The 14,303-nt window shown below is 38.8% G+C and overlaps 1 protein-coding gene across 1 annotated transcript in view; it reads left to right on the forward strand.

Annotated features, from left to right (window-relative positions):
* Positions 1-1,516: 1,516 nt before the first annotated feature.
* The window catches only part of LOC135514298 (3',5'-cyclic-AMP phosphodiesterase 4D-like), a 267,081-nt gene continuing 254,294 nt past the window's right edge, over positions 1,517-14,303 (forward strand). The window contains exon 1 of the mRNA XM_064937680.1: positions 1,517-1,707. Within this exon, the coding sequence (XP_064793752.1) occupies positions 1,517-1,707 (191 nt within the window). The remainder of the gene's footprint in view (positions 1,708-14,303) is intronic.

A 14,303-nucleotide genomic window follows, 5' to 3' on the forward strand; every position in this document is an offset into this window, starting at 1 on the left:
GGAGGCCACTGTGTTCTTGAGGACCTTCAATGCTGCAGAACTTTTTTGGAACCATTTTCCAGATCCGTGCCTCGTCACAATCCCGTCTCAGAGTTCTACTGACATTTTTCCTTCGACCTCATGGCTTGATTTTTGCTGTGAAATGTCACGCCTGCTCCCGTTCTCCCTGCCTGTCTTTCATTATGTACACCATCATTACGCGCAGCAACACTCATTGGACTGTGACTCACTTGGACTTTGTTGATTGTCCCGTCTATAACTGTCGGCTCCCCCATTTGTTCCCTGTGTCAGCATTGATGTTGTTATTTTCTCCCCTGTCCAGATGCTGTCCTTTCCTGTTTCATGTCTGTTGCTCAGGGTAGCCTAGTGGTAGTAACCGGAAGGTTGCAAGTTCAAACCCCCGAGCTGACAATGTACAAATCTGTCGTTCTGCCCCTAAACAGGCAGTTAACCCACTGTTCCTAGGCCATCATTGAAAATAAAAATGTGTTCTTAACTGACTTGCCTAGATAAATAAAGGTAAAAAATAAAACAACAAAATAAATGTTCTCCCTGTACCTGCTTCTCGTCTACCAGCGTCGATCTTTACAGAATGATGATAACACTAAAATAAACATCAGGGGTTTGGGTTTTTGTTTTGGTTGGTGATAAGAGAGGTCTTCTTGCCTCGATGGGCTCGGCAGGTTCCCACCCCACGTCATGCTTCAGCCGGCCCATCAGGCTCTCATGCCTCAGTTGAATCGTTAGGGTTTCACCCCTCAGCTGAGTCGTCGGGCTCCCACGCCTCAGTGGGATCGTCAGGCTTTCACCCCTCAGCTGGATCATTAGGCTCCCACGCTTGAGCAGGTTTTCCAGGCTCCCATGCCTATGCCGGTTCATCGGGCTTCTATGCCACAGCCGGCTTGTCCAGTGCCCATGCCTCGGCCGGCCCGTCAAGCTCGCCCGGGTGAGACACCGGGTGGCGCCTCTCGTATTCTGCCAATTCTATTCTTTGGTATGGACAGGGTTGTGTGATTGTCTATAGGTTGAAGACACTCCTGACCGCTAGAGCTTTACATGACGGCACTACAGTGCAAGTGTAAATAGTTTGGAATGAGGGCCTCAACTAATTTGAATGGATCGATAAGAACTAATGGATTCACAAGTACATACACAGTGGGCACAGATGTCAGATCAACATCTAGTTTTGATTTGTGAAATCAACATGAAATCAACAAAACATTTCACCATGTCAATGGATTTAGGTTAAAAGTTGGGTGAAAAAAATACAAATTTCCCTCACGTTGATGACTTTTTGCAAATCCAATCAGTTTACCACGTTGATTCAACGTCATCACATTGAATTTTTGTTGTTGAAATTAAGTGGAAACAACGTTGATTCAACCAGTTTTTGACCAGTGGGTAGGTTCTTTCTCTCTGCTCTCTGCATATCTCTCCCTAAACACGTCTCTCCTCTCCTATGTCCCAGGTGTCAGATGATTTGTCAAACTCTCCAGAGCTGGGGCCCGTCTCCAATATGGAAACCTTTCTGGTCCGGAGGCTGTCCTGTCGCACCATCCAGCTGCCCCCTCTGGCCTTCAGGCAGGCTGAGCAGTACTACTGCAACTACAAACCTGAACCAGACACGGTCATGTTCCCACCACGACCGACCACACTGGCTCTACGGACCCCGCCACTCATTGCCATCACCTCCGCTGACAGCAGCAGGTGAGAAGTGTGTGTATGTTTGTTTGTTCCCTTGTTAGTTTTGATCAAATGCAATGAATGTTTAAACTGTCGGGCTGAATGGGAAGAGTGCTTCGTCGTTTTGGATGAGCAACAGTTATACAAATATAGCCCTTCATTTTCTGTGTGTTTTTGGTAGTTATTGAAGTAAACCCTGACTCACTTGTTTACTGAAGTCTGAATCATCAGTGTATTTCTAATAAAGATCTCTTTGCCAGTAATTGACTGATTTCATTAACAAGGACACAATATACGGATCTGGAAAATATTTTGATCAGGGCATCAGAGAACACATCAAGTTTGGCAGGTGCTTTGTGGCCTTGGCAGGTGCTTTGTGGCCAGGCAATGTCTTTGTAATATGGGACTGAGAGAAGAATGTAGGACCCTGTAATTAGATTTCATAGAATGGACAGAGTCACTGGGCTATATGACACCTTGCTCCACTCATCATGAAATCTGTCGTCTTCATCAACAACCAGTTACATACATTACAACGTCCAATGGCTTGACACAATGGCTCTCATCCAACTGCTGGGGACGATGATGTCGTTTGTACCAATGTTCCAGCATGTCAAAATGCTTTTATCTAGATAGATGAAGACAGCATGAGGGCAAATCCACGGTAGCAGAACTAAGCTGAGTTTAAACAAACCGTACAACTCTATGCACAATGACTAATTGTATTAGAATTCATGTGATGGATTGAGAGATTGAGAGCACTATGTACATTTATGTTGCATTGGATAGTATTGGATTACGCTATTGACTGCAAGGACCAGAATGCTTCGCGACAGGAAGTGGAAGTGAGAAAGCTCCACTTATGAACAAGTGACAAGTGATTAGCCTGGCTTTCGCTAGCAACTTTCTTTATAGTTTTGTAGAATCTAGAGTGGTAAAATGTAACGTGAACACATTTTATTACTAAAGGAAGCGTTCATTTTATAACCAATGTCCTGAGTCATTACCTTATAAATTGTAAAGTCTTAATTTCACGTGCACAAGTACAGTGAAATGCCTTTCTTGCAAGCTCCATACCCAACAATACAGTAATCAATATTAACGTAGCACTAAAAATAACACAAGGTAGAACAAAAACACACAAGAAATAAGAACACGAGAAAGTAAGAAGCTATTAACAGAGTTAGTTCCAATACTATATTTACAATGTCCAGGGATACTGGAGTGATAGAGGTAGATAGGTGTAGGGTGACTAGACATCAGGGTATATGATAAACAGAGTAGCAGCAGCATAAATAATGATTGTATGTGTTTGTGTGTGCGTGAGTGTAGAGTCAGTATCAGTGTGTGCATGTTATGTGTGTGTTCGAGTGTCAGTGAGTGTGTAGAGTCCTGTGAGTGTGCATAGAGAAAAAATATAAATTCAACTCAAATAGTCTGTGTAGCCATTCTGTTAGCTATCTAGCAGTGTTATGGCTTGGGGATAGAAGATGTTCAGGAGCCTGTTGGTGAGACTTGACACCAAATGCCGTGCGGAAGCAGAAAGAACAGTCTATGGCTTGGGTGGCTGGAGTCTTTAACAATTTTCCAGGCCTTCCGGTGATGTTCCTTGGCTGCCCGCACCAGCCTCTGTAGCTCCATGCGATCGAGGGCGGTGCTGTTGACATACCAAGCGGTGACGCAGCCAGTCCAGATGCTCTCAATGAGGCAGCTATAAATCGCTATTTGAGGGCCCATGCCAAACCTTTTCAACATCCTAAGGGAGAATAGGTGCTGCCACGCACAAAAACCCGGTAGGATGAGCCGTAACAAAGATCAAAGGGATGAAGCAGCTGAAATGCCTGAGGAAGAACGTCCACATGAATCAGAAAGAACGAGACAAAAGCAGAGAAGAGAGAATTATTTTTTTTCTGCTTTAATTTCTTTCATCACATTCCCAGTGGGTCAGAAGTTTACATACTCTCAATTAGATTTAGTAGCATTGCCATTAGATTGTTTAACTTGGGTCAAACATTTCGGGTAGCCTTACTCAAGCTTCCCACGATAAGTTGGGTGAATTCTGGCCCATTCCTCCTGACAGAACTGGTGTAACTAAGTCAGGTTGTAGGCCTCCTTGCTCGTAAATGCTTTTTCAGTTCTGCACACAAATTTTCCATAGGATCGAGGTCAGGAGCTTTGTGATGGCCACTCCAATAACTTGACTTTGTTGTCCTTAAGCTATTTTGCCACAACTTTGTAAGTATGCTTGGGGTCATTGTCCATTTGGATGACCCATTTGCAACCAAGCTTTAAGATCTTGACTGATGTCTTGAGATGTTGCTTCAATATATCCACATAATTGTCCGTCCTCATGAAGCCATCTTTTTTGTGAAGTGCACCAGACCCTCCTGCAGCAAAGCACCCCCACAACATGATGCTGCCACCCCCATGCTTCACGGTAGGGATGGTGTTCTTCGGCTTGCAAGCATCCCCCTTTTTCCTCCAAACATAAGGATGGTCATTATGGCCAAACAGTTCTATTGTTGTTTCATGAGACCAGATTACATTTTTCCAAAAAGTATGATCTTTGTCCCCATGTGCAGTTGCAAACCGTAGTCTGGCTTTTTTATGGCAGTTTTGGAGCAGTAGCTTCTTCCTTGCTGAGCAGCCTTTCAGGTTATGTTGATATAGGACTCGTTTTACTATGGATATATAGATACTTTTGTACCTGTCTCCTCCAGCAACTTCACAAGATCCTTTGCTGTTGTTCTTGGATTGATTTGCACTTTTCGCACCAAAGTACGTTCATCTCTAGGAGATAGAACGCGTCTCCTTCCTGAGTGGTATGATGGCTGCATGGTCCCATGGGGTTTATCCTTGTGTATTGGAAGTTTGTACAGAAGAATGTGGTACCTTCAGGCATTTGGAAATTGCTCCCAAGGATGAACCAGACTTGTGGGGGTCTACAATTTTTGGGTTGATTTCTTTTGATTTTCCCATGATGTCAAGCAAAGTGTCACTGAGTTTGAAGATAGGCCTTGAAATATATTCGCAGGTACACCTCCAATTGACTCAAATGATGTTAATTAGCCTAGCAGAAGCTTCTAAAGCCATGCCACAATTTTCTGGAATTTTCCAAGCTGTTTAAAGGCACAGTCAACTTAGTGTATGTAACTTTTTGACCCACTGGAATTGTGATATAGTGAATTATAAGTGAAATAATCTGTCTTGTGTCATGCACAAAGTAGATGTCCTAACCGACTTGCCAAAACTATAGTTTGTTAACAAGAAATTTGTGGAGTGGTTAAAAAACAAGTTTTAATGACTCCAACCTAATGTATTCCGACTTCAACTGTGTATACAGTACCAGTCAAAAGTTTGTACACACCTACTCATTTCAGGGTTTTTCTTTATTTTCACTATTTTATACATTGTAGAATAATAGTGAATACATCAAAACTATGAAATTACACATATGGTTTTAAACAAATCAACCTTTATTTTATATTTGAGATTCTTCAAAGAAGCCACCCTTTGCCTTGATGACAGCTTTGCACACTCTTGGCATTCTCTCAACCATCTACACCTGGAATGCTTTTCCAATAGTCTTTAAGGAGTTCACACATATGCTGAGCAGTTGTTGGCTGCTTTTCCTTCACTCTGCGGTCCAACTCATCCCAAACCATCTCAATTGGGTTGAGGTGGGGTGATTGTGGAGGCCAGGTCATCTGATGCAGCACTCCATCACTCTCATTGGTCAAATAGCCCTTACACATTCTGGAGATGTATTGGGTCATTGTCCTGTTGAAAAACAAATCATAGTCTCACTAAGTGCAAACCAGATGGGATGGCGTATCGCTGCAGAATGCTATGTTAGCAATGCTGGCTAATTGTGCCTTGAATTCTAAATAAATCCCTGACAGTGTCACCAGCAAAGCACCCCCACACCATCACACCTTCTCCTCCATGCTTCACTGTGGGAACCACACATGCGAAGAATATTAAGTCTCACAAAGACACCGCGTTGGAACCAAAAAATATCAAATTTGGACTGATCAGACCAAAGGACAGATTTCCACCGGTCTAATGTCCATTGCTCATGTTTCTTGGCCCAAACAAGTCTCTTCTTATTATTTGTGTCCTTTAATAGTGGTTTCTTTGCAGCAATTCGACCATGAAGGCCTGATTCACTCAGTTTCGTCTGAACAGTTGATGTTGAGATGTGTCTGTTACTTGAACTCTATGAAGCATTTATTTGGGCTGCAATCTGAGGTGCAGTTAACTCTAATGAACTTACTCTCTGCAGCAGAGGTAACTCTGGGTCTTCCTTTCCTGTGGCGGTCCTCATGTGAGCCAGTTTCATCATAGAGTTTCATCATGATGGACTGTCATTTCTCTTTGCTTATTTGAGCTTTTCTTGTCATAATATTGCCTTTTACTAAATATGGCCATCTTCTGTATACCACCCCTACCTTGTCACAACACAATTGGCTGGCTCAAACGCATTAATTTTTAATTTATTTTTTACATTTAACCTTTATTTAACTTGGCAAGTCAGTTAAGAATAAATTATTATTTACAATGACGGCCTACCCCGGCCAAACCCGGACGTCGCTGGGCCAATTGTGCACCGCCCTGTGGGACTCCCAATCACTGCTGGATGTGATACAGCCATGGAAAGAAATTCCACAAATGAACTTTTAACAAGGAGCCCCACCTGTTTTGAGCCCCACATTTTGGCATTAATACGCGTCACATATCAGTATGCAAACAATGTAAAAAATGTATACTGTATATGTTGGGCAACAAACACTCCCCCACTCAGCACCCCCTACTCAAAACATCTTCCTGTTTTTCTGTTTTCAGCTCAAAATGCAGGTGTATAACACAGTTTATTTTTGTATCTTGCATTTTGAAAATGTATCACCGTTTATGGCTGTAATGACTGACAAGCCACATCGTGCGCGCGTGTTCGCCCTCTGCGCAAACGCCAAATTGTAGGGAGAGAGGAATGCCGTAAATAAATATGCAGCTCCAAAAATTGTTTGGTGATCAAGAATATGAACTGTTCACTTTGCAAGCTCATGAATGGGGCATCAAGCAACAATTACTAGCATAGGCCACTGGTCTTTTGGTATGACAAAATTGCTTGAAATTGATAATCTATTTATGAAACTTGCTTTTGAAATTGGTTCAATTAACTACATAATCAAAATGTTAGACAAATAATGAAAAGGGCTTTCTGGCAGCCTAATTAATTGGACAAAGACTTGTAGTTGAACAAGTCATTGCATGTATAGATTATTTGTTTACTTGAGACTTGACGTTAAAAAACTTGTGACATGACTTGGCCTTAGAATGCACAACTTCGACTTGACTCGAGACTCTACCTGTTCTACTTGAGACCGACTTGAGACTCTGATCTTGTGACTTGAGACTTGCTTATGACTCGAATAATAGTGACATGGTCCCACCTCTGTAACCGGCACCCCGAGCCATTACTTTGAAGACAGTTATTCTATAAGGACTAATGTCAGACTGAGTATTCTACTGCTGATGAAGATTTCATCAAAAGTGCATTACAGTGGCTTGTTAATACAATTAAATTTCTAAAGGAGGCAAATAATATTGGAGCAAAACCTTTTGTAATAATTAAGATGTCTCCAGATTGACTTTAGATGCAGTATAACGATAGCTAGCTAGCTAAGATTGAGGGGAGACAACTGCTTTTTTTGCTAGCTAACATCAGCATTGCTAGCTACAATGACTATTTTGAACTATTGGCACAGTAAAAAAAACATTTACTGGAAAAACTGTGCAGATGCAAAGTTTGGTTACAGAAGTACGGTAAAATCTTCCTCAGTTTTAAACTTTGTATCTGCACAGTTCTTCCTATAAATGTGTTTTTGTAAAAATATTCAGTAGAAATTATTAAAAGTAGTCCTTGTGCATAGAGATCTACGATTTGTTAAACTTTAAGAATCAATAGTTATTTGGGGGGGGGTATACATTTTAGTCTCAGTGTAATTCCATTACCATGGAATTGCCTATGGGCAGATATCATATAGGCCTAGGCAAGGTGGTAATCGTTTCTGTTTGAAAGTCTTTCCATGTACACGAATCACTGTTCCATCAAATAGACATGACATAGTTGTCAAAGTTTAGGCATCAGGCATCCGGCATTGGGTGGCAGCCATCTCTTAGGTTAGCTGTCAAAAAAGCACTTTATATTCAACTATAATTTTCCTCCAAAATGTGGCTGAATTTCTCTTGCATATCCAGTTTGTTGTTGGTTGCATGCACCTTGATTCGACTGCAAGGTAGTAGCAGTATTTTCCTTTCTCAAAGCAACTATTCTGTAAATTTTAAGAAAGTAAGCTATTTTAAGTTCGCTGGTTCTGAAGCATTCTTTGGTAACCAAGTGTTATGAAATGGAGACCAAGTCACCACCTGTATGAACACAAAGACATGACAGAGTGTCATCCTATTCATGAGTTGCACATTTCGTCACAATATTGTTTAAAACATTTGGTTTAGGACTAAAGCCCGGCTGAGCAGTCTACACAATGCGTTATCAATGAGTGCTAATGAATATTTAATCAAAAGTCCATTACAGTGGCTTGGAAATAGAATGACATTTCAAAAGTAGGCAAATACTACAATTGGAAGTGAAACCATATGCATAATTTTGATGTCGCCAGATTGACTTTAGATGCTGTATAACGTTAGTTAGCCTGCTAAGACTGAGGGGAGACAACCGCATTTCAGGTAGCTAGTGTTCGCTTTCTTAGCTAGTTCTGACAAACTTTGCTAGCTAATGACAACATTGCCATCTGTCTAAAGGACGTTTGATGACATAATGATGGCAAGTTGTTTCCTACTAAATATTTGCCTACTTTAGCAACGTCATTGTATTTACAGGCCAATATAGTGTAATTTAGATGACAAAAGTCATTAGCCTCTGTTTAGAATGGCTGGGCTTATCACACATTTTGGGAACCACTATGGCCAAGAGCAGCTTGAGAATGTTCATAACAATGGCATGACGTGACAGAGTGATGGAGGTGCAACCTATGAATACTCTAGTGATATAATAAGATCTTTTCAGAGTGAATATAATTGCACTTAAATAGTTTATTTTTGTATTATTTTATTTAGATTTTTTGTATGTTTGAGTATTGTTAATACTTGTGTTTGGTTTGTTAGACATGTTTGATGTAGCAATGTAAGTAGATTTTTGTATTATGAATAAAAAATATTAAAAAATAACAAAAATTAATACTCTAGTGACCATTTACAGTGTTTTTTCATGTATTTTTTTTGTTTGTTACACAGCAGTTGTTTTTTAAATTTTTAAATTATTATTTTTTTATTTTTTATTATTCATAATACAAAAATCAACTTACATTGCTACATCAAACATGTCTAGCAAACCAAACACAGCTATTAATAATGCTCAAACATACAGAAAAAAAAGAAAAAAAAAGAAACAATTTAAGTGCAATTATATTCACTCTGAAAATATCTTATTATAATGATTCATGAAGATGTTATTATTTTTGTTATTCACTAGGGTTAGTGTTTTAATAAGATAATTAAATTCAATCAGAAAAATGTGTAATTTTGGTATAGAATTTTGGAATTTTTGTTTGTGTATAAAGTATTTGGCAACAAGAATTAAAAAATTAACAATCATTTCAGTGGTTTTGTTATCATTGCAATAGTAACATATTATATATTTTATGTTAAAATTATAGGCAGTGTTCATAATGGCAAATAAGTACTTTGCAAGGTTTTCCCAAAATTCTGACACAAATTTACATTCAAAGAACAATTGAGACAGATTCTCACCTTCTTTTTCACAGAAAACGCAGATATCATCAATAGCCACAAATATGGACATCATAGAATTACATGGATATATCTTATGCAAAATGTTGAAGTGCACTTCCTTAACTTTGTTTGGTATACAGTATTTGTAAGGTCTTAACCATGCATTTTCCAGACAATGTCAGGAATAAGCATGTTCCAGAAAAACTTTCCTCTCGGTGTAAATTGGTTTTGTGAATGAAGAATTTGTCTTATATATTTATTACAACAAGATTTCTCAAGTAAGCCCACACCTTCCAATCTGAGTTCTGGATAAACTTTGTGATCATTCCCAAAATTAAGATGACTTTTCATAAGTGTAGTTAGACCACTGGGAATGGCTTTGATCACAGAAATGAACTCTCTGAAAGGTATTGGAAACTCTTTCAATGTTATAAATTGTTCATATGTGAGAATATTACCCTTGTTGTCAAACATGGACAAGGACAAAGTCAATATTCCTCCCATGCCAGCTGGGGTGAACAATGACTTATTCCTTACAGTTATGTCTGAATTATTCCACAAAAGAGTCTTATGAGGGGAAAAAATGTGCAGGAAACATATTTTCCAGGCCAGTAAAGCTTGTTGGTGAAACCTAGCCAATTTAGCAGGTAATCTTTCAGGAATATAATTACATTTCAGTAAAAAACAGTTTATCTTGAAAGTGTTATTTATGTCAACAAAGTCCAACACTTCTAGACCGCCTTCAGCTCTTTGGTTAGAAAGGACATATTTTTTTAGTTTGTGAGACTTGTTTTTCCAGATGAAGTCAAGAAAGGTCTTATTGATCTCTTTACAAGTAGCTGGATTTACACATAACGATAATGAGGGGTACACAAAATGAGACAGTCCCTCTGCCTTGGACAGAAGTACTCTCCCAAGTATAGACAGATCTCTTTGTAGCCAATTATTAAATATATTTTTAGTTCTCTGAATTTTAGGAGAGAAATTCAAATGTTGTCTGACTAAGTGGTTTTTTGACAGATGTATTCCTAAATATTTAACACAGTCCTTTACAGGAATATTTTCAATTTCTTTATCATCAGAGTCAAATAAACATAAGATTTCACATTTGGAAACATTCAGTTTTAATCCTGATGCAATAGAAAATGCAGTTATAGCATTAAGGGCATGTGAGACCTGGTCTTTGTCTCTTAAGAAAAGAGTAGTATCATCAGCCAGTTGGGAAATTTTGATTTCTTTGTTAAAAATGGTTAAGCCATACAAATTTGTATCATTCAGAATATCTAGAGAAGTTAGAAGTTCCACAACCAAAATGAATAAAAATGGCAAAATTGGGCATCCCTGTCATACACTTCTGTTGACACTAAATCTTTTGGAAGTATTAAGGTTTAGTAGCACAGATCTATTTATATCTTTGTAAAACATGCAAATTACTTTAATAAAATGTTCACCAAATCCAAAAAGTTTAAGAGACCTAAAGAGAAATTCATGTTCAATTGTGTCAAAGGCTTTACAGAAGTCCAGAAATTGGACAACCGCATCTGAGTCAATTGCATCTGAATAATCTATAAGGTCCAAGACTAAACGACTGTTAGAGCTTATGTGACGGCTCTTCATAAATCCTGTTTGTGTCTCATTTATAATGGTATCTATTCCTTTCTTTAATCTTTTGGCATAAAGCAGAGCAATCCATTTGTAATCAGTATTTAATAAAGTAATTGGTCTCCAATTGTCAATGAGAGAAGGGTCTTTATCAGGCTTCGGAATCAGTGAAATAATGTCCTGTTTCATAGTGGAGACCATTTCCCCTTTTTTAATGCAATCTTGAAACATATTGAAAATCAGGTCTTCTAGTAACTCCCAAAACTGTCTATAGAATTGAACTGACAGGCCATCAGGGCCAGGTGATTTCCCTTTTTTCATTGAATTCAGAGCCTTTCTAATTTCTCCAATTGACACAGGTGAATCGCAAACTGAGTGGAAATCATCCTCAATTACAGGGACACAATTCTGAATGTGGCAAATGTAACTTTCACAACCATCTTCCTGAACTTGAGAGTTGTAAAGGTTTTCACAAAAGGAATTGACAAATGATGATATTGTAATGGGGATCTTTGCATAAAACATAGTTAATTTTGAGTGCACTTCTAGTTTATTTTGTAGTTTCTCTTTTCAAGTGCAAAAAAGTAACTAGTGTTTTTTCCCCCCTCTTCAATCCATTTGGCTCTTGACCATACAAAAGCGCCCTTTGCCAGATCCGTGTAAATCTGTTCTAATTCTAGTTGTAAAGACCTGAACACAGACTCTTCAGATAGATTATCTTTCTTTAGAAAACTGTCAAGCTTGCTCATCATCTCCTTTTCTCTATTGTTCTTTAATTGCATCAGCTCTTTGACGTGTTTAATGGCTACCACTCTGACTTTATATTAGAAAAATTCCCATCGACTTCCATGACCCAAGTCTTTTCTAGCAAAAATATCTTTAGCTAATGACCATTTACAGTGTTGTATAGATTATATTCCTGCCTATGATGTCAGTGCTGTTTCCTTCCTTGGTATTCATAGACAAACACATTTGAAACCCCACGTGTTTGCCTCCCCTCACCATCTAGATTTCTTAGGGCCTGTTCGTAAATTCACTCTGGTTATCTACTCCGATTTCAGAGCACTCTCGTCTCAGTGTGCCAGAACGCAGAATATCTGATGAATTTACATATCCAGTGAATATGGCCGGTGTCAGTAAACGTCGCAAAAAAAGCGTAATTAAAATGTTGCCTCATTCCACGGACGGCTGAGTGTCTGAAGGTTTTTGTTTTTTCCTATTAATTAAGACCTAGACAACCAGGTGAGGGAGTTCCTTACTAATTAGTGACCTTAATTCATAAATCAAGTACAAGGGTGGAACGAAAACCCACAGACACTTGGCCTTCCTTGGAATGAGTTTGACACGTGGTGTAAAGTGTAGAACTGTGTGCTGTTTTCAAGGGATTGTTAAATAAATGTTAACTATTTGGTTGTAATATCATCACTGCTTGAAAAGCATAGTCAATACATACAAATGTCAGATTATTACATACAAAACAAATGCACACATTTATCTCTGTCATCAGAGTTATACAGCAAGTAACTGCATGCTTTTCATGATCATTAAACATCAATCATGTCATTTCAGATACATAGGGTAGCCTCAAGATATCTCTCAATATAGGCCACCATGAATTGGATATTTGAGTGATATCAAATCAAATTAAACTATACCTGACAAGTATGAGTGGTTTAAGTTAATTTCCCATATTTTGTGGGCTCTGCCTTTCAAGCAGCAGAAGGGCACATTTGCCAATGTAGGCTACAGTTAGTTGATATTGTTTACTTTGCAAGGAACTGGTAGAAACTTTGTATAGCTGGCTAAACATATAAGTAGAACTAATGTACTTTTTTCTCCAACCAATGTTCTCCAACCAGCGAAGTGAGCCAACATGATCCACTTTTCAACATTGTTTTTAAGAGTGTTTAATTATGATTGCTTCTGACAGAAATATGATATAGGCTACATTGATTGATGGACCACGACAAATTGGCTAGCGAGCTAATAACAGATCACGTCAATATGGCTAGTTATCAAGCAAACTTTCAGGGGGTAAACTATATGACGAAATCCAAATATTGTTTGGACGAGGACTTGCAGATGTCGAGCTCTAAATGATGTTGTTTGCTTAGCTAGCTATATGCCAAATGGATAGGTACCTTCACATATCTGAAATTACATGATCAATTGATGTTTACTGATGATGATGAGCATGCAGTTACTTGCTGTACAACTCTGATGATAGAGCTAAATGTGTGCAATTGTTTTGCATGGAATATCAGACATGTGTTTTTATGACTACGCATAATAGTTGATAATATTTAAACCAAATAGTTAGAAAATGTATCAATCCCTTGAAAACTGCACATAGATAGATGTCAATGGTTTTAGCAGCCAAATCGAATGTATTCTGACGTTTTATTGAAAACAACCTAGAAGACTGATGCCTACAGTCTGATATTAAAACATTAAGACACAAGAGGGTGTGTGTTAGGGGGAATTTAGCACAATAGTCCTAAAATAAAATGTGGAGGGGAAGCTTTGTTAAAATGGTGTGATATGACATCAGTGCGTTTTCAGGATTGATTTATACAGTATAGTAACAAGCCTTTTATCATATCCTTATTCATTTCTATGCCTTGTATTATCTTCCCTATGGACAACAGGGAAGAACATTTTTGAGAATTCTAACAAAGACCAGATTGTGGGACGTCTTAGCTCAGCTTCAAGCTTGGTTCATTTATAATAATATTGGAATATTGGAAGACTTTACCACTTCCAAGTTCAAGTTAAGGTGTTATTTGAACAATGCAATAGTGACGTGTCTGAACTGGGATATAGGTTACAGATAAACCAGGACAGAGAAAGAAAGATCAGGCACTTCTTAAATGGGAGAGTCTGTCATACCCCTGTCCTCGCCAACAGCATGTGCATAGCAACCACTGCTCTGTCACAAGCCTATTTCTGAGGAGATAGCGTTCGTGCTATTGCCGTTGAAAAAATGTCAGCCCCTGGCCAGTTAGTTTGCAGTGTAATGGGCTCGAATCAAGCAGGGGGAGAGGAGGAAAGAACACACTGCGATTTGACTGAAAGTTCTCTCACGGGTTTGAAGGAAAAAAATAACAAAGAAATGGAAAATGTGCCAAAAGCAATGTCATGGTGGCGGTGGTAGAAGGAGCTCTCTCCTCTCTGGAGTCTGAGTCACAACCTAGGTCCCATCCACC

The sequence above is a fragment of the Oncorhynchus masou genome, chromosome 25 (assembly GCF_036934945.1).
Source record: "Oncorhynchus masou masou isolate Uvic2021 chromosome 25, UVic_Omas_1.1, whole genome shotgun sequence".
NCBI classification, from domain to species: domain Eukaryota; kingdom Metazoa; phylum Chordata; class Actinopteri; order Salmoniformes; family Salmonidae; genus Oncorhynchus; species Oncorhynchus masou.